General features: G+C 42.0%; 1 protein-coding gene across 8 annotated transcripts in view; it reads left to right on the top strand.

The window, feature by feature from the left end:
* LOC119484311 (echinoderm microtubule-associated protein-like 4) overlaps window positions 1–21,448 on the top strand; it is a 41,597-nt gene that overhangs the window by 11,194 nt on the left and 8,955 nt on the right. For 3 of the 8 annotated variants that reach the window (XR_005205954.1, XM_037763047.1, XM_037763046.1), the window contains exons 4-15: window positions 2,792–2,998; window positions 4,127–4,267; window positions 7,487–7,512; window positions 10,416–10,451; window positions 13,964–14,105; window positions 15,956–16,105; window positions 16,195–16,264; window positions 16,341–16,451; window positions 16,567–16,662; window positions 17,328–17,462; window positions 18,212–18,347; window positions 21,299–21,447. Coding sequence is in view for 7 of the 8 variants with exons in the window: in XM_037763047.1 (XP_037618975.1) it covers window positions 2,792–2,998; window positions 4,127–4,267; window positions 7,487–7,512; window positions 10,416–10,451; window positions 13,964–14,105; window positions 15,956–16,105; window positions 16,195–16,264; window positions 16,341–16,451; window positions 16,567–16,662; window positions 17,328–17,462; window positions 18,212–18,347; window positions 21,299–21,447 (1,399 nt within the window). In the remaining variant the exon portion in view is untranslated. The remainder of the gene's footprint in view (window positions 1–2,791; window positions 2,999–4,126; window positions 4,268–7,486; window positions 7,513–10,415; window positions 10,452–13,963; window positions 14,106–15,955; window positions 16,106–16,194; window positions 16,265–16,340; window positions 16,452–16,566; window positions 16,663–17,327; window positions 17,463–18,211; window positions 18,348–21,298; window position 21,448) is intronic. The other 5 variants (XM_037763048.1, XM_037763049.1, XM_037763052.1 and 2 more) reach the window with 3 other exon arrangements.

Below are 21,448 nucleotides of genomic sequence, written 5' to 3'. Positions count from 1 at the left end.
CACTGTTTAGTTAACTGTCACTGACTTTTCTCCACAGCTCTTTGATTTGAACCTCCAGAGTGTCTGCAGACCAGATCTGATCGATCTGATCAATTACATTGATCAGATCGATGACTCTGCTGTCTGTTTCGACTGTTTATTGGAGACTGTTAATATGTCCAGCGCTCCAGTCTAAACCAGGGCTGAGTACAGTGGAGTGGCAACTGTATCTCCTGGCTCTCATTCACTGGGATCATTACGTAGAACATAGTAGAATCAGTAGAAATACAGTAGACTCAGTAGAGCTTCAGTATTAGTTTGTGGACTCTCACAGTCCTGGTTTCATCCACAGTGGACCAGACAGGAAGAAGGAGGTCAGCAGCCAGCGGTCTCTGGATTCTGGTGGTTTGAATCACAGCAGAACCAGTAGAGACACAGTAGAATCAGTAGAAACAGAATCAGTAGAGACACAGTAGAACTAATAGAATCAGTAGAAACAATTAGTAGAGACACAGTAGAATCAGTAGAAACAATCAGTAGAGACGCAGTAGAATCAGTAGAAACAATCAGTAGAGACGCAGTAGAACTAATAGAATCAGTAGAAACAGTATCAGTAGAGACACATTAGAACTAATAGAATCAGTAAAAACAGAATCAGAGACACAGTGGAGACTCAGTAACAGTAGAGCCAGTAGAAACAGTAGAACCAGTAGTAACAGTAGAATCAGTAGAGACATTAGAATCAGTAGAGACAGAATCAGTAGAACCAGTAGAAACAGAATCAGTAGAATCAGTAGAGACACAGTAAAATCAGTAGGAACACAGTAGAAACAGTAGAACCAGCAGTAACAGTAGAGACAGTAGAATCAGTAGAAACACAGTAGAAACAGAACCAGTAGAACCAGTAGAGACACAGTAGTAACAGTAGAACCAGTAGAAACAGAAACAGTAGAACCAGTATAAACACAGTAGAACCAGTAGAGACACAGTAGAAACAGAACCAGTAGTAACAGTAGAACCAGTAGAGACACAGTAGAAACAGAACCAGTAGTAACAGTAGAACCAGTAGAGACACAGCAGAACCAGTAGTAACAGTGGAACCAGTAGAAACAGTAGAAACACAGTAGAACCAGTAGAGACACAGTAGAAACAGAACCAGTAGTAACAGTAGAACCAGTAGAGACACAGTAGAAACAAAACCAGTAGTAACAGTAGAACCAGTAGTAACAGTAGAACCAGTAGTAACAATAGAACCAGTAGAGACACAGTAGAAACAGAACCAGTAGTAACAGTAATACCAGTAGAACCAGTAGTAACAGTAGAACCAGTAGAGACACAGTAGAAACAGAACCAGTAGTAACAGTAGAACCAGTAGAGACACAGTAGAAACAGAACCAGTAGTAACAGTAGAACCAGTAGTAACAGTAGAACCAGTAGTAACAGTAATACCAGTAGAAACAGTAGAACCAGTAGAACCAGTAGAGACACAGTAGAAACAGTAGAGACAGTAGAAACAGAACCAGTAGTAACAGTAGAACCAGTAGAGACACAGTAGAAACAGAACCAGTAGTAACAGTAGAACCAGTAGTAACAGTAATACCAGTAGAACCAGTAGAGACACAGTAGAAACAGAACCAGTAGTAGCAGTAGAACCAGTAGAGACACAGTAGAAACAGAACCAGTAGTAACAGTAGAACCAGTAGTAACAGTAATACCAGTAGAAACAGTAGAACCAGTAGAAACAGTAGAACCAGTAGAGACACAGTAGAAACAGAACCAGTAGTAACAGTAGAACCAGTAGAGACACAGTAGAAACAGAACCAGTAGTAACAGTAGTAACAGTAATACCAGTAGAACCAGTAGAGACACAGTAGAAACAGAACCAGTAGTAGCAGTAGAACCAGTAGTAGCAGTAGAACCAGTAGAAACACAGTAGTAACAGTAGAACCAGTAGAAACACAGTGGAACCAGTAGAAACAGTAGAAACACAGTAGAAACAGTAGAACCAGTAGAGACACAGTAGAAACAGAACCAGTAGTAACAGTAGAACCAGTAGTAACAGTAGAACCAGTAAAGACACAGTAGAAACAGAACCAGTAGTAACAGTAGAACCAGTAGTAACAGTAATACCAGTAGAAACAGTAGAACCAGTAGAAACAGTAGAACCAGTAGTAACAGTAGAACCAGTAGAGACACAGTAGAAACAGAACCAGTAGTAACAGTAGAACCAGTAGTAACAGTAGAACCAGTAAAGACACAGTAGAAACAGAACCAGTAGAAACAGTAGAACCAGTAGTAACAGTAGAACCAGTAGAGACACAGTAGAAACAGAACCAGTAGTAACAGTAGAACCAGTAGTAACAGTAATACCAGTAGAAACAGTAGAACCAGTAGTAACAGTAGAACCAGTAAAGACACAGTAGAAACAGAACCAGTAGTAACAGTAGAACCAGTAGTAACAGTAATACCAGTAGTAACAGTAATACCAGTAGAAACAGTAGAACCAGTAGTAACAGTAGAACCAGTAGAGACACAGTAGAAACAGAACCAGTAGTAACAGTAGAACCAGTAGAACCAGTAGTAACAGTAATACCAGTAGAACCAGTAGAAACAGTAGAACCAGTAGTAACAGTAGAACCAGTAGAGACACAGTAGAAACAGAACCAGTAGTAACAGTAGAACCAGTAGTAACAGTAATACCAGTAGAACCAGTAGAAACAGTAGAACCAGTAGTAACAGTAGAACCAGTAGAGACACAGTAGAAACAGAACCAGTAGTCGTTGGACTCTCACAGTCCTGGTTTCGTCCACAGTGGAGCAGACAGGAAGAAGGAGGTCAGCAGCCAGCGGTCTCAGATGGAGGAGATCCAGGAACGTGAGGAGCCTCCTCGCCAAAAGGACCTGTCCCCGTCTCCCTCCTCCCCCCAACCTCCCCAGAGTCCCCAGACCCCCCAGACCCCCCAGCAGCAGAGACCAGCCCAGTCCGCTGACAGCAGTAAAGGCCACGTTCCTCCCAAAAGGTTCCACTTTGTAATCTATTGGCTTCATCTGACCTCACTTCCTGCTGACCCTGCTCTGACATCACTAACCCCGCACCTGAGGACCCACAGCCCCACACCTGAGTCACCTGACCAGCTCAGGTACAGGTGCTCCTGATTGGCTGAATGCACCTGATCCAGCTAATCAGGGACAGACCGAAATCAAGCAGGACTGTGGCTCCTCAGGAGCAGCCCCAAGTGGTCTCTTATAGTCCTGAGTGGCCTCCTGGAGGTCTTGGAGGCCCCTGGAGGTCCTAGAGTCTTCTGTGACCTCCAGGAGTCAGAGGCCTCACGGAGATACTAATCTCTCCTGAGACCTTCCGGAGGTCCTGGACTCTCCTGGAGACCCTCTAGATGCTTTGCTGGTAGAAAGCTCCGGCTGGGCTGCTAACTACTGACTTTAACGTTTCTCCTCCTGAATCTCCTCCTGGAGGTCTCGAAGCCTCCTGACTCCTCTTAACTCTTTGCTGGTAGAAAGCTCAGGCTGAGCCTTTAATCAAAATGACTAACCTGTTCACCCGGAGGACCTCCTCCTCCTCTTCTTTCTCTTCCGGCTCTTCCTCCTACTCTTCCTCTTCCTCCTCCTCCAGCAGGCCTCCTGCAGCCTGGGGCTCTAGTTTCTGATGTGTCCCAGCTCACTAACCTCTTCCTGGCTCCTGTTTTGTCTTTTGTGTCACTGGAAGAAGAAAACTGAGTCATTGAGATTTTGAAGATCATTTTGATTTGATTTATTCTGACTCTAATGGGACCATTATCCTGAACCAGACTGGATCTAATGGGACCATTATCCTGAACCAGACTGGATCTAATGGGACCATTATCCTGAACCAGACTGGATCTAAAGGGACCATTATCCTGAACCAGACTGGATCTAATGGGACCATTATCCTGAACCAGACTGGATCTAATGGGACCATTGACCTGAACCAGACTGGATCTAATGGGACCGTTATTCTGAACCAGACTGGTTTTAATATTCAACCAAAACCTCCAACGATTCAGCCAGAAATGAAACTGATGTGGAGATAAATCGAGATGAAGCTCAGTGACTTCCTCTTCCTCATGTGAGAGCACAGGTGTGATACTGACTGTGTGTGTGTGTGTGAACAGGGGGCCCAGTGTGAAGCGATCCCCAGGTATGGAGCGGTCTCAGAGCAGCACCTGGGACTCTTCAGAGGACAACAGGAACAAACTGGTGAAAGCTGCGTCGACCTCCAAACTGCTCGCCAAGGTGGTGAAGAACGCTGACAGGTACCATATATATACCATATATATATATACACCATATATACACCATATATATACCAGATATATATATACACCATATATATACCAGATATATACCAGATATATATATACACCATATATATACCAGCTATATATATACACCATATATATACCAGATATACCAGATATATATATACACCATATATATACCAGATATATATATACACCATATATACACCATATATATACCAGATATATATATACACCATATATATACCAGATATATATATACACCATATATACACCATATATATACCAGATATATATATATACACCATATATATACCAGATATATACCAGATATATATATACACCATATATATACCAGATATACCATATATATATATACACCATATATATACCAGATATATATATATACACCATATATATACCAGATATATACCAGATATATATACAGACGTAGGCAAAGTTGTTGGTAACGTTCCGTTAAAGAGAGAAAAACCCACAATGGTCACTGAAATAACTTGAAACTGACAAAAGTAATAATAAATAAAAATTTACTGAAAATGAACTAATGAAAATCAGATATTGTTTTTGAATTGTGGTTCAACAGAATCATTTTAAAAAACAAACTAATGAAACTGGCCTGGACAAAAATGATGGTAGCCCTAGAAAAGATGTAAAATAATGTGACCATAGGGACATGTTAAACTAAGGTGTGTCCTGTAATTAGCATCACAGGTGTCTTCAAACTTGTAATCAGTCAGTATGCCTATTTAAAGGGTGAAAAGTAGTCACTGTACTGTTTGGTGTCATGGTGTGTACCACACTGAACATGGACCACAGAAAGCTAAGGAGAGAGTTGTCTCAGGAGATCAGAAAGAACATTATAGACCTTCATGTTAAAGGTAAAGGCTATAAGACCATCTCCAAGCAGCTTGATGTTCCTGTGACTACAGCTGCTCATATTATTCAGAAGTTTAAGGTCCATGGGACTGTAGCCAACCTCCCTGGACGTGGCCGCAAGAGGAAAATTGATGACATATTGAAGAGACGGATAATACGAATGGTAACCAAAGAGCCCAGAACAACTTCCAAAGAGATTAGAGGTGAACTCCAAGGTCAAGGTACATCAGTGTCAGATCGCACCATCCGTCACTGTTTGAGCCAAAGTGGACTTAATGGAAGACAACCGAGGAGGACACCAAATCATAAAAAAGCGAGACTGGAATTTTCCAAAATGCATATTGACAAGCCACAAAGCTTCTGGGAGAATGTCCTTTGGACAGATGAGACAAAACTGGAGCTTTTTGGCAAGTCACATCAGCTCTATGTTCACAGACGAAGAGATGAAGCATCCAAAGAAAAGAACACTGTACCTAATGTGAAACATGGAGGAGGCTCGGTTATGTTATGGGGCTGCTTTGTTGCATCTGGCACAGGGTGTCTTGAATCTGTGCAGGGTGCAATGAAATCTCAAGACTATCAAGGCATTCTGGAGCGAAATGTGCTGCCCAGTGTCAGAAAGCTTGGTCTCAGTTGCAGGCCATGGGTCCTCAAACAGGATAATGACCCAAAACACATCTAAAAACACCCAAGAATGGCTAAGAACAAAACATTGGACTATTCTGAAGTGGCCTTCTATGAGCCCGGATCTAAATCCTATTGAACATCTGTGGAAGGAGCTGAAACATGCTGTCTGGAGAAGGCACCCTTCAAACCTGAGACAGCTGGAGCAGTTTGCTCACGAGGAGTGGGCCAACATACCTGTCGACAGGTGCAGAAGTCTCATTGAGAGTTACAGAAATCACTTGATTGCAGTGATTGCCTCAAAAGGTTGTGCAACAAAATATTAAGTTAATGTTACCATCATTTTTGTCTAGGCCAGTTTCATTAGTTTGTTTTTTTAAATGATTCTGCTGAACCATAATTCAAAAACAATATCTGATTTTCATTAGTTCATTTTCAGTGAATTTTTATTTATTATTACTTTTGTCAGTTTCAAGTTATTTCAGTGACCATTGTGGGTTTTTCTCTCTTTAACGGAACGTTACCAACAACTTTGCCTACGTCTGTTTATACCATATATATATATACACCATATATATACCAGATATATATATATACACCATATATATATACCAGATATATATATACACCATATATATACCAGATATATATATACACCATATATATACTATACGATATATAAATACCAGATATATACCATACGATATATAAATACCAGATATACCATATATATGTTGTGTATATATATATATATATATATATATATATATATATATATATGGTGTATATATATATATATATGTATGTATAACTAACCCTAACCATTGACGGAGCATTTTGGCAAATTTTTCTTGGGTGCTACCCACATAATCAGCTGTGCTGCTCATCCCACAAATGAATGATCCTTACAAGTTGGACATCATTGCAAAGGTAAATAAACAGGCTTTCCAACGATGTAAAATACAATGCCAATTAGCATTTTAACAACAGAGAAATAATCCACCAAACACAAGTTTCCGAACTTTGTTTTTCCAGTTTATATACTGTCTACACACATCTATTAGTATTAGCTGCTCAGTCATCTGTAAAACACTAACCTGTAGCAAAGGTGCTATACTGATATTGTATGATGAGTGGTTGGTTGGTTGATTGATTGATTGATTGATTGATTGGCTGGTTGGTTGGTTGGTTGATTGGTTGGTTTGTTGCTTGGTCGGTTGATTTGTTGGTTAGTTGATTGATTGATTGATTGATTGATTGATTGGTTGGTTTGTTGCTTGGTCGGTTGATTTGTTGGTTAGTTGATTGATTGATTGGTTGATTAATTGATTGATTGATTGGCTGGTTGGTTGATTGGTTGGTTTGTTGCTTGGTCGGTTGATTTGTTGGTTAGTTGATTGATTGATTGGTTGGTTGGTTGATTGGCTGGTTGGTTGGTTGATTGGCTGGTCGGTTGGTTGATTGATTGATTGATTGTCTGGTTGGTTGATTGGTTGGTTTGTTGCTTAGTCGGTTGATTTGTTAATTGGTTGATTGGCTGGTTGGTTGGTTGATTGGTTGGTTGATTGGCTGGTTGGTTGGTTGATTGGTTGGTTTGTTGCTTGGTTGGTTGGTTTGTTGGCTGGTTGACTGATTGGTTGGTTGGTTGATTGATTGGTTGGTTGGTTGATTTTTTTTCTTGTCTCGTTTCAGACACAAAGACGTGGTGGTCAGTCAAGGTAAATACATATTTATCCTCATCTTCATCATGAATGTACCATCATCATCATCATCATCATCATGTGTAACAGCCAATAGGAAGCCAGGCTTCGCCTCCATACTTCTAAAATATTTCAGCATGAATCCTCTTCATGCTTTTTGAACTTTGGATTCCTGCAGGTGTTTCATTTGTCTCTCCTGTAGTGACTCTCAGATGCCGCCATGTTGTTGTTGTCGTCGTTGTTGTTGTCGTCGTTGTCGTCATGGCGGCTGAAGAGAGATCAGTGTGTCATCCTGGTCCCTGAACTAGAAAGCATAATCTAGGGTTAGCGAGGTAACTTCAGGGTTAACCCTTCAGGGTTTTCATACCTACGGAGGTGGATCACTTCTTACCGGGGTAGATCACCATGGTTACCATGGTAACTGATGCTGAACAGCTGAGGCCTGTACTACGAAGCAGGATTTGTGGTTATCGAGGTAACTTCAGGGTTAACTCTGGGTTTTCCGTCCTACGAAGCTGGTTCACTTCTTACCGGGGTAGATCTCCATGATAACTGATGCTGAACAGCTAACCTGCTCCGGAGCAGGTTATGTTCCAGATAACAGATCAACTCATATTTAAGCACCTCCTACTGACCAATCAGAGCTCAGTGAGGTGATTGTATGATAATATTACACACATGTGAAGAAGTTACCGTCATAATCCAGACTAAAAACAACACAGTTTAAACTGACAGATGCAGGAAGGACAGCGGACTTTATGCTGGGTGTGTTTACGCTTTGAATTATATTTTTATATATATATTTTTTTTACTTGCTCTTGAGTCCGTTTCACACCGTCACAGAGCAGGGACGCAGCTGAAAGGATGTTTATATACTCATAGACGCCATGCGAAACTCGTAGGGTAAAAAGAAGTGTATTCCATTTATCTATTATTCTCGTAAACGCTATTTATATTTAGACAAGTAAACGTTACTTTTGACTATTCCGTTAAATCAATAAATCTGTTAATTTACGCATTCACACATCCAGAGTTTTTCCTTCTGCCAGCTGTCCTTCCTGCATTTAGCAGCTTCAACTGTGTTACTTTTAGTCTGGATTAAGTGTTTAATTTCTTCGTATTTGTCTAATATAGTTTACTCTTTGTTAAATGTGCCGCTCTGCCTGTCCGTCAGTAGACTTGTTTATGTCTGTGATTGGTCAGATGTTGCAAACACCTCCTGGTTCATGTGAACGCGCTCATATCCAGACTGAGAAACCCTGGGTTGACTTACCGAGTTGATAACCAGCTTTGTAGTACAGTTTAGCGAGATCTCGTTTGTTAGGGTAAGTGAAGCCAGATAACGAGAAGATACCCTGGGTATGTTGAACTCGCTTCGTAGTACAGGCCTCTGATCTGCTCCGGAGCAGGTTATGTTCCAGATAAGAGATCAACTCTATAAAAGCACCTCCTACTGACCAATCAGAGCTCACTGCGGTGATTGTATGATAATATTAATCAGACTAAATGTACCGGCCCACTTTGAGCACTGCCTACGCAGCTACCACTGTAATCTGATTCTACTAATAGTAGAATACCAATAACATTAATTAGTATTCTACTAATAGTAGATAACTAATAAGAGAGTTAATGAGTCAGTAGATCATCATGATCTCAGATATTATCACATCACTGATGTCAACAACAACTAGTCATCTGTCTCATGAAGGAGCTCTTAGTTCAGTTAGAGTCAGTAGATCATCGTGATCTCAGATATTATCACATCACTGACGTTTAACTGAACACAGGAAACACAGAGACTCACTCAACTGGTTTCAGGGTCTCTCTGCTCCTCCTCGTTTGTGTTGTTGTTGTTGTTGTTTTATTGTCATGTTGTTTAAGTTTTTGTTGATGTTGTTTGTGTTTTATTGTCATGTTGTTGCTGTTGTTTGTGTTGTTGTTTTATTGTCATGTTGTTGTTGTTGCTGTGTTTGTTTCTGTTGTTTGTGTTGTTGATTGTGTTGTTTTATTGTTATGTTGTTTTTGTTGCTGTTGCTTTTAATTGTGTTGTTTTATTGTCATGTTGTTTTTGTTGTTGTTGTATATATTGTTGTTTTTGTTGTTGCTGTGTTTATTTCTGTTGTTTGTGTTTTTGTTGCTGCTGTTTGTGTTGTTTTTGTTGCTGTTGTTAATATTGTTGTTACTGATGTTGTTGTTTATATTGTTGTTGTTGCTGTGTTTGTTTTTTGTTTGTGTTGTTGTTGCTGCTGTTTTTGTTGTCGTTGTTGCTGTTTTTGTTGTTGTTGATATTGTTGTTGCTGTTTTTGTTGTTGTTGTTTATACTGTTGCTGTTGTTGCTGTTTGTTTCTGTTGTTTATATTGTTGTTAGTGTTATTTTTTTGTTTATATTGTTGTTGTTTCTGTGTTTTTCTGTTGTTGTTGTTTATATTGTTGTGTTTGTTGTTGTTTATATTGTTGTGTTTGTTGTTGTTTATATTGTTGTTTTTGTTGTTGTTTATACTGTTGCTGTTGTTGCTGTTTGTTTCTGTTGTTTATATTATTGTTGTTGTTAGTGTTATTTTTTTGTTTATATTGTTGTTGTTTCTGTGTTTTTCTGTTGTTGTTGTTTATATTGTTGTGTTTGTTGTTGTTTATATTGTTGTGTTTGTTGTTGTTTATATTGTTGTTTTTGTTGTTGTTTATACTGTTGCTGTTGTTGCTGTTTGTTTCTGTTGTTTATATTGTTGTTGTTAGTGTTATTTTTTTGTTTATATTGTTGTTTCTGTGTTTTTCTGTTGTTGTTTATATTGTTGTTTTTGTTGCTGTTGTTTATATTGTTGTTGTTGCTATGTTTGTTTCCGTTGTTTATATTGTTGTTGTTGCTATGTTTGTTTCTGTTGTTTTTGTTGTTGTTGAGTGACGATGTCTTTGTCTCAAACCAGCCAAAATGTCGACACGAGAGAAAAACAGCCAAGCTGGTAAGTCCTGATGAGTCGTCAGAGCAAGCTAACATGCTGACATGCTAACATGCTAACAGCAGCTGAATGAGTGCTTCCAGTTTCTCTCTCTCTCTCTCTGTCTCTCTCTCTCTCTCTCTCTCTGGCTTCATCTTCTGCTCTACATACTCAACAGAGGTCTGTACTACGAAGCGAGTTCAACATACCCAGGGTATCTTCTCGTTATCTGGCTTCACTTACCCTAACAACCGAGATCACACTAAGCGGTCCAGGCCAGTTTCATTAGTTTGTTTTTTTAAATGATTCTGTTGAACCACAATTTAAAAACAATGTCTGATTTTCATTAGTTAATTTTCAGTGAATTTTTATTTATTATTACTTTTGTCAGTTTCAAGTTATTTCAGTGACCATTGTGGGTTTTTCTTTCGTTAACGGAAGGGTACCAACAATTTTGCCTACGTGTGTATATTAGACAGATATGAAGAAGTTAAACTCTTAATCAGACTAACAGTAACAGTTGAAGCAGCCAAATGCAGAAGAACAGCTGGCAAACAAAAACTCTCGATGTGTGAATGCGTAAATTAACAGAGTTATTAATTTAACGGAACACTCAAAAGTCAGATATACTCGTCTAGATATAAATAACTTTTAAAGTATAACGGATGACTGGATTATACCTAACCATGCCCAGTACTAACACCACGGCGTGTTCCAGCTGCAAACCCCCACCCTCTCAGGCGGTTTGAAACGGACTCAAGAGGAAGTTAAAAAATAAGTATGAAAACATAATTCCAAGCGGTCAACACCCTCAGCATAAAGTCCGCTGTCCGTCCTGTATTTGTCAGTTTAACTGAGTTGTTTTTAGTCTGATTATGACTTAAACTTCTTCATCTGTTTGTAATATTATCATACGATCACCTCACTGAGCTCTGATAGGTCAGTAGGCGGTGCTTTTATACAAGTTGATCTCTTATCTGGAACAGCTAACCTGCTCCGGAGCAGGTCAGCTGTTCAGCATCAGTTACCATGGAGATCTACCACGGTAAGAAGTGATCCAGCTTCGTAGGACGGAAACCCTTAAAGGGTTAACCCTGAAGTTACCTCGCCAACGCCACATCCTCTTCGTAGTACAGACCTCAGGTGTTCTGTTGTTCAGTGTATGACTGTGTGACTAAATACTAGTTTATATCTGAGCTGTATTTTATGTCATCACTTCCTGAGAGCCTCCTCGCCGGTTCGAGACGCGTAACCATGGTAACCATGGTAACCCGTGCCAACCCCATCTGACCAAAACAACGTCTTTATTCATTTTAAATATATATCACGCCTAGCAAAGAGAAATCTGATCCTGACAGTTAAATTGAAGCGTTATTGATGTTAAATAACGTCCGTTATGAGCGTTGCCGTTACTGTCGCATTGCATTGTGGGATATTTACGCCGCCATAGTTGGTTTCATTCTGAGGTTTCTGACATAAAAATATCTCAACTACTGTTTTAACTACTAAATAGCATGTTAGTGACGTCACCTGCTTCACCTGTCCCTCACCTGTCCTTCACCTGTCCTTCACCTGCTTCACCCATCCTTCACCTGTCCCTCACCTGTCCTTCACCTGTCCTTCACCTGTCCTTCACCCATCCCTCACCTGTCCTTCACTTGTCTTTCACCCATCTTTCACCTGTCCTTCACTTGTCTTTCACCCATCTTTCACCCGTCCCTCACCCGTCCCTCACCTGTCCTTCACTTGTCTTTCACCTGTCCCTCACCTGTCCTTCACTTGTCTTTCACCTGTCCCTCACCTGTCCTTCACCTGTCCTTCACCCGTCCCTCACCTGTCCCTCACCTGTCCTTCACTTGTCTTTCACCCATCTTTCACCTGTCCCTCACCTGTCCTTCACCTGTCCTTCACCTGCTTCACCCATCTTTCACCTGTCCTTCACCTGTCCTTCACCTGCTTCACCCATCCCTCACCTGTCCCTCACCTGTCCTTCATCCGTCCCTCACCTGTCCTTCACTTGTCTTTCACCCATCTTTCACCTGTCCCTCACCTGTCCTTCACTTGTCTTTCACCCATCTTTCACCTGTCCCTCACCTGTCCTTCACCTGCTTCACCTGTCCTTCACCCGTCCTTCACCTGCTTCACCTGTCCTTCACCCGTCCTTCACCTGTCCTTCACCCGTCCTTCACCTGTCTTTCACTTGTCTTTCACCCATCTTCCACCTGTCCCTCACCTGTCCTTCACCTGTCCTTCACCTGTCCTTTACCCATCCTTCACCTGTCCCGCACCTGTCCCTCACCTGTCCCGCACCTGTCCCTCACCTGTCCTTCACCTATCCTTCACCTGTCCTTCACCTGTCCTTCACATGTCCTTCACCTGTCCCTCACCTGTCCTTCACCTGTCCTTCACCTGTCCTTCACTTGTCTTTCACCCATCTTTCACCTGTCCTTCACTTGTCTTTCACCCATCTTTCACCTGTCCCTCACCTGTCCTTCACCTGTCCTTCACCTGCTTCACCCATCCCTCACCTGTCCCTCACCTGTCCTTCACCTGTCCCTCACCCGTCCCTCACCTGTCCTTCACTTGTCTTTCACCCATCTTTCACCTGTCCCTCACCTGTCCTTCACTTGTCTTTCACCTGTCCCTCACCTGTCCTTCACCTGTCCCTCACCTGTCCTTCACTTGTCTTTCACCCATCTTTCACCTGTCCCTCACCTGTCCTTCACCTGTCCTTCACCTGCTTCACCCATCTTTCACCTGTCCTTCACCTGTCCTTCACCTGCTTCACCTGTCCCTCACCTGTCCTTCACCCGTCCCTCACCTATCCTTCACTTGTCTTTCACCCATCTTTCACCTGTCCCTCACCTGTCCTTCACTTGTCTTTCACCCATCTTTCACCTGTCCCTCACCTGTCCTTCACCTGCTTCACCTGTCCTTCACCCGTCCTTCACCTGCTTCACCTGTCCTTCACCCGTCCTTCACCTGTCCTTCACCTGTCCTTCACCTGTCCTTCACCCGTCCTTCACCTGTCTTTCACTTGTCTTTCACCCATCTTTCACCTGCCCCTCACCTGTCCTTCACTTGTCTTTCACCCATCTTTCACCTGTCCCTCACCTGTCCTTCCCCTATCCTTCACCTGTCCTTCACCCGCCCCTCACCTGTCCTTCACTTGTCTTTCACCCATCTTTCACCTGTCCCTCACCTGTCCTTCACCTATCCTTCACCTGTCCTTCACCCATCTTTCACCTGTCCCTCACCTGTCCCTCACCTGTCCTTCACCTATCCTTCAACTGTCCTTCACCTGCTTCACCTGTCCTTCACCCGTCCTTCACCCGTCCTTCACCTGTCCTTCACTTGTCCTTCACCTGCCCCTCACCTGTCCTTCACTTGTCTTTCACCCATCTTTCACCTGTCCCTCACCTGCCCTTCACCTGTCCTTCACCTGTCCTTCACCAGTCCTTCACCTGTCCCTCACCTGTCCCTCACCTGTCCTTCACCTGTCCCTCACCTGTCCTTCACCTGTCCTTCACATTAAGATGTGTGTTGTGTTTCAGAGGGGAGTCACATCAAGATGTTCATGCGCGGTCGACCAATCACCATGTTCATCCCTTCAGACGTAGAAAACTACGAAGACGTTCGGACAGAACTTCCTTCAGAAAGACTGAAGCTGGAATGGGTGTATCCTTGTACACAAACACAAACACACACACACGCACACAACTTTAATAGATTTCTACTAGATCTACAGTAGATCATCAGTAGATCTTTAGTAGATCTCTAGTTAATCTTCATTAGATCTTTAGTAAACCTTCAGTAGATCTTTAGTAGATCACTAGTTAACCCTCATTAGATCTTTAGTAAACCTTCAGTAGATCTTTAGTAGATCTCTAGTTAACCTTCATTAGATCTTTAGTAAACCTTCAGTAGATCATCAGTAGATCTTTAGTAGATCACTAGTTAACCCTCATTAGATCCTTAGTAAACCTTCAGTAGATCTTCAGTAGATCTTTAGTAGATCTCTAGTTAACCCTCATTAGATCTTTAGTAAACCTTCAGTAGATCTTTAGTAGATCTCTAGTTAACCTTCATTAGATCTTTAGGAAACCTTCATTAGATCTCTAGTTAACCCTCATTAGATCTTTAGTAAACCTTCAGTAGATCTTTAGTAGATCTCTAGTTAACCTTCATTAGATCTTTAGGAAACCTTCATTAGATCTTTAGTAGATCTCTAGTTAACCCTCATTAGATCTTTAGGAAACCTTCAGTAGATCTTTAGTAGATCACTTGTTAACCTTCATTAGATCTTTAGGAAACCTTCAGTAGATCTTTAGTATTTCTCTAGTTAACCCTCATTAGATCTCTAGTAAACCTTCAGTAGATCTTTAGTAGATCTCTAGTTAACCCTCATTAGATCTTTAGTAAACCTTCAGTAGATCTTCAGTAGATCTTTAGTAGATCTCTAGTTAACCCTCATTAGATCTTTAGTAAACCTTCAGTAGATCTTCAGTAGATCTTTAGTAGATCTCTAGTTAACCCTCATTAGATCTTTAGTAAACCTTCAGTAGATCTTTAGTAGATCTCTAGTTAACCTTCATTAGATCTTTAGTAAACCTTCAGTAGATCTTTAGTAGATCTCTAGTTAACCCTCATTAGATCTTTAGTAAACCTTCAGTAGATCTTTAGTAGATCTCTAGTTAACCCTCATTAGATCTTTAGTAAACCTTCAGTAGATCTTTAGTAGATCTCTAGTTAACCCTCATTAGATCTTTAGTAAACCTTCAGTAGATCATCAGTAGATCTTTAGTAGATCTCTAGTTAACCCTCATTAGATCTTTAGTAAACCTTCAGTAGATCTTCAGTAGATCTCTAGTTAACCCTCATTAGATCTTTAGTAAACCTTCAGTAGATCATCAGTAGATCTTTAGTAGATCTCTAGTTAACCCTCATTAGATCTTTAGTAAACCTTCAGTAGATCATCAGTAGATCTTTAGTAGATCTCTAGTTAACCCTCATTAGATCTTTAGTAAACCTTCAGTAGATCATCAGTAGATCTCTAGTTAACCCTCATTAGATCTTTAGTAAACCTTCAGTAGATCTTTAGTAGATCTCTAGTTAACCCTCATTAGATCTTTAGTAAACCTTCAGTAGATCTTTAGTAGATCTCTAGTTAACCTTCATTAGATCTTTAGTAAACCTTCAGTAGATCTTTAGTAGATCTCTAGTTAACCCTCATTAGATCTTTAGTAAATCTTCAGTAGATCTTTAGTAGATCTCTAGTTAACCTTCATTAGATCTTTAGTAAACCTTCAGTAGATCTTCAGTAGATCTTTAGTAGATCTCTAGTTAACCCTCATTAGATCTTTAGTAAACCTTCAGTAGATCTTCAGTAGATCTTTAGTAGATCTCTAGTTAACCCTCATTAGATCTTTAGTAAACCTTCAGTAAATCTTCTGTAGATCTCTAGTAGATTTAGTGGATGGTGAGTAGATTTCCAGGTGTTTTCCAGGTGCTTCCTTGACTTCCTGCAGGTATGGTTACCGCGGCAGAGACTGCAGAGCGAATGTTTACCTCCTTCCAACTGGAGAAATCGTTTACTTCGTCGCTTCCGTCGTCGCTCTGTTTAACTACGAAGAACGGACTCAGAGACATTACCTCGGACACACCGACTGCGTCAAGTGGTGAGAAAACACTCCTAGCATATAAATCATCTGCTGCGCCCCTATTGGCTGCTCTGGTCTGTGACATCATGTCTCTGTCTGTCCGTCAGTCTGGCCATCCACCCTGATAAGATCCGGATCGCTACAGGACAGATCGCAGGAGTGGACAAAGATGGACGGGTGAGGACAACATGATTTCATATCTACACAGGAACTAGACTAAGACTAATAAAACCTGACCGTTCTGTGTGTTCAGGCTCTACAGCCTCATGTCCGGATTTGGGACAGCGTCAGTCTGTCCACTCTGCAGGTTGTCGGTTTGGGAACATTCGAGCGAGGCGTCGGCTCTCTGGCTTTCTCCAAAGCTGTGAGTATCACCCAGCTGCATCATGGGAACTGTAGTCCAAATAGACCCCACTGCTCGGATGTTTGTTGTCCTGTCCATCACTATGTCTCTGTGTGTCTCTGTGTGTCTCCATCAGGACTCGGGTCAGCACCTGAGTGTTGTTGACGACTGCAACGATCACATGTTGACCGTTTGGGATTGGCAGAAGAAGTCAAAGATCGCTGAGATCAAGGTGAACACTCCAAACAATATGTGATGATATATTATATTATATTGTATTATTAGTAGTTTTTATTGTCCTCCAATGTAACAACATCTCACTATATAACATGTCAGTGTTTCTATATATAAACTATCAGGTTATAGATGGAAGTAAACATGCAGCCAGCTCTGGTTCTTATTGGTCCCTGACTGGTCTCTAGCTGGTTTAAACTGGTGTTAACTGGTCCCTGACTGGTCTCTAGCTGGTTTAAACTGGTGTTAACTGCTCCCTGACTGGTCTCTAGCTGGTTTAAACTGGTGTAAACTGGTCCATGACTGGTCTCTAGCTGGTTTAAACTGGTGTTAACTGGTCCTTGACTGGTCTCTAGCTGGTTTAAACTGGTGTTAACTGATCCCTGACTGGTCTCTAGCTGGTTTAAACTGGTGTTAACTGGTCCCTGACTGGTCTCTAGCTGGTTTAAACTGCTCCCTGACTGGTCTCTAGCTGGTTTAAACTGGTGTAAACTGGTCTCTAGCTGGTTTAAACTGGTGTAAACTGGTCCCTGACTGGTCTCTAGCTGGTTTAAACTGATGTAAACTGGTCCCTGACTGGTCTCTAACTGGTGTGACTGGTCTGTAAATGGTTGCTGACTGAGTGGAACTGGTCTCTAACTGGTTGTAACTGGTTTGTTTCAGAGCACTAACGAGGTGGTCCTGGCGGTGGAGTTCCACCCTACAGACCCTAACACCATCGTCACCTGTGGAAAGTCCCACATCTTCTTCTGGACCTGGTCTGGGAACTCGCTGGCTCGTAAACAGGGAATCTTTGGGGTGAGGACACATTTTTATTTTTGATTGACATTAACGTCGATCAACATACGTATGTTTTCTCTGTTCCCATGGCAACATGTTGTTTTATTTTAATGAAATATAAAACATAGATAAAAGAAACCTCAGCAGCTGGATCACACTTTATTTGGTTTTCCTTCAAATTCAACAGGAAACAGGAAGTCCGTGTGGACACACAGGAAATACATTCAGGTTTCACTCTTCTTAGAAATGTTTACATTTTAGTGATTTTTTAAGTTTCTCTTAAAGAAACAAAAACGGTTTTGTCAGCATGTTCTCTGATATTTCATTTTCTAAAGGAGAACTAATTAATACGAAATGTAGTCCCGGTCTGTAGTCCTGGTCTAACTCTATAGTCCCGGTCTGTAGTCCTGGTTTAACTTTGCAGTCCCGGTCTGTAGTCCTGGTCTAACTCTATAGTCCCGGTCTGTAGTCCTGGTCTAACTCTATAGTCCCGGTCTGTAGTCCTGGTTTAACTTTGCAGTCCCGGTCTGTAGTCCTGGTCTAACTCTATAGTCCCGGTCTGTAGTCCTGGTCTAACTCTATAGTCCCGGTCTGTAGTCCTGGTTTAACTTTGCAGTCCCGGTCTGTAGTCCTGGTCTAACTCTATAGTCCCGGTCTGTAGTCCTGGTCAAACTCTGTAGTCCCGGTCTGTAGTCCTGGTTTAACTTTGCAGTCCCGGTCTGTAGTCCTGGTCTAACTCTGACCCCTGTTTCCTGTTGTGTTCTCAGAAATACGAGAAGCCGAAGTTCGTTCAGTGTCTGGCCTTCCTGAGTACCGGAGACATCCTGACCGGAGACTCTGGAGGAGTACTGCTGGTCTGGACCAGAAGCTCTGCTGAGACCCCCACCGGGAAGGGGACCAGAGGTGAGTAGGGGGTCTGGACTGTTGATCTGTGTTGGTAATAAACGAGACAGAGTTCTAGTTCTTTGAGACAGTCACAGCTGTCAATCATCACGTCAATTATGACCTATACTACAGCCTATACTACTATACTACAGCCTATACTACTATACTACAGCCTATACTACTATACTACAGCCTATACTACAGCCTATACTACAACCTATACTACAGCCTATACTACAGCCTATACTACTATACTACAGCCTATACTACTATACTACAGCCTATACTACTATACTACAGCCTATACTACAGCCTATACTACAACCTATACTACAACCTATACTACAGCCTATACTACTATACTACAGCCTATACTACAGCCTATACTACAACCTATACTACAGCCTATACTACTATACTACAGCCTATACTACAGCCTATACTACTATACTACAGCCTATACTACAGCCTATACTACAACCTATACTACAGCCTATACTACAGCCTATACTACAACCTATACTACAGCCTATACTACAGCCTATACTACAACCTATACTACAGCCTATACTACTATACTACAGCCTATACTACAACCTATACTACAACCTATACTACTATACTACAGCCTATACTACAACCTATACTACAGCCTATACTACTATACTACAGCCTATACTACAGCCTATACTACTATACTACAGCCTATACTACTATACTACAGCCTATACTACAACCTATACTACAGCCTATACTACAGCCTATACTACTATACTACAGCCTATACTACAGCCTATACTACAGCCTATACTACAACCTATACTACTATACTACAGCCTATACTACTATACTACAGCCTATACTACAACCTATATTACAGTCTATACTACAACCTATACTACTATACTACAGCCTATACTACAACCTCAGGGTGGGATGTGACCTGTGATATTTACCACTAGCTCAGCGTGGGATGTGACCTGTGATATTTACTAGTAGCTCAGCGTGGGATGTGACCTGTGATATTTACTAGTACCTCAGCGTGGGATGTGACCTGTGATATTTACTAATAGCTCAGCGTGGGATGTGACCTGTGATATTTGCTAGTAGCTCAGCGTGGGATGTGACCTGTGATATTTACTAGGAGCTCAGCGTGGGATGTGACCTGTGATATTTACTAGTAGCTCAGCGTGGGATGTGACCTGTGATATTTACTAGTAGCTCAGCGTGGGATGTGACCTGTGATATTTACTAATAGCTCAGCGTGGGATGTGACCTGTGATATTTACTAGTAGCTCAGCGTGGGTTGTGACCTGTGATATTTACTAGTAGCTCAGCGTGGGTTGTGACCTGTGATATTTACTAGTGGCTCAGCGTGGGTTGTGACCTGTGATATTTACTAGGAGCTCAGCGTGGGTTGTGACCTGTGATATTTACTAGTGGCTCAGCGTGGGATGTGACCTGTGATATTTACTAGGAGCTCAGCGTGGGATGTGACCTGTGATATTTACTAGGAGCTCAGCGTGGGTTGTGACCTGTGATATTTACTAGGAGCTCAGCGTGGGATGTGACCTGTGATAATTACTAGGAGCTCAGCGTGGGATGTGACCTGTGATATTTACTAGTAGCTCAGCGTGGGATGTGACCTGTGATATTTACTAGGAGCTCAGCGTGGGATGTGACCTGTGATATTTACTAGGAGCTCAGCGTGGGATGTGACCTGTGATAATTACTAGGAGCTCAGCGTGGGATGTGACCTGTGATATTTACTAGTAGCTCAGCGTGGGATGTGACCTGTGATATTTACTAATAGCTCAGCGTGGGATGTGACCTGTGATATTTACTAGGAGCTCAGCGTGGGATGTGACCTGTGATATTTACTAATAGCTCAGCGTGGGATGTGACCTGTGATATTTACTAGTAGCTCAGCGTGGGATGTGACCTGTGATATTTACTAGGAGCTCAGCGTGGGATGTGACCTGTGATATTTACTAGGAGCTCAGCGTGGGATGTGACCTGTGATATTTACTAGGAGCTCAGCGTGGGATGTGACCTGTGATATTTACTAGGAGCTCAGTGTGGGATGTGACCTGTGATATTTACTAGGAGCTCAGCGTGGGATGTGACCTGTGATATTTACTAGGAGCTCAGCGTGGGATGTGACCTGTGATAATTACTAGGAGCTCAGCGTGGGATGTGACCTGTGATATTTACTAGGAGCTCAGCGTGGGATGTGACCTGTGATATTTACTAATAGCTCAGCGTGGGATGTGACCTGTGATAATTACTAGGAGCTCAGCGTGGGATGTGACCTGTGATATTTACTAATAGCTCAGCGTGGGATGTGACCTGTGATATTTACTAGGAGCTCAGCGTGGGATGTGACCTGTGATAATTACTAGGAACTCAGCGTGGGATGTGACCTGTGATATTTACTAGGAGCTCAGCGTGGGATGTGACCTGTGATATTTACTAATAGCTCAGCGTGGGATGTGACCTGTGATATTTACTAGGAGCTCAGCGTGGGATGTGACCTGTGATATTTACTAATAGCTCAGCGTGGGATGTGACCTGTGATAATTACTAGGAGCTCAGCGTGGGATGTGACCTGTGATATTTACTAGGAGCTCAGCGTGGGATGTGACCTGTGATATTTACTAGGAGCTCAGCGTGGGATGTGACCTGTGATAATTGGTGTTTATGAAAGTTAAAGAAGGAAGTCAAAGAAACCTGAAGAAACAGGAAGTGTGTGTGATCTGCTGGCTGCTGCAGAAAACTTCAGACACACTGACTGATTCTTCCATCAGAGGACAGCCCAGACTCACCTGTGTGTGTGTGTGTGTGTGTGTGTGTGTGTGTGTGTGTGTGTGTGTGTGTGTGTGTGTGTGTGTGTGTGTGTGTGTGTGTGTGTGTGTGTGTGTGTGTGTGTGTGTGTGTGTGTGTGTGTGTGTGTGTGTGTGCGCGCGCAGCCTTTCAGATCAGTCGGCAGGTCAAAGGTCATGAGGGAAGTGTGTTCTGTGTGTGTGAAATGAGGAGCGGCACTCTGCTGACCGGAGGAGGTAAAGACCGAAAAATCATCCTGTGGGACCACGAGCTGAGATCTGACCGCGACATCGAGG

Source organism: Sebastes umbrosus, unplaced genomic scaffold (assembly GCF_015220745.1).
Source record: "Sebastes umbrosus isolate fSebUmb1 unplaced genomic scaffold, fSebUmb1.pri scaffold_143_arrow_ctg1, whole genome shotgun sequence".
Classification (NCBI taxonomy): domain Eukaryota; kingdom Metazoa; phylum Chordata; class Actinopteri; order Perciformes; family Sebastidae; genus Sebastes; species Sebastes umbrosus.
The sequence above is the reverse complement of the archived record's forward strand: the minus strand, read 5'-3'. Positions and strand labels throughout refer to the sequence as shown.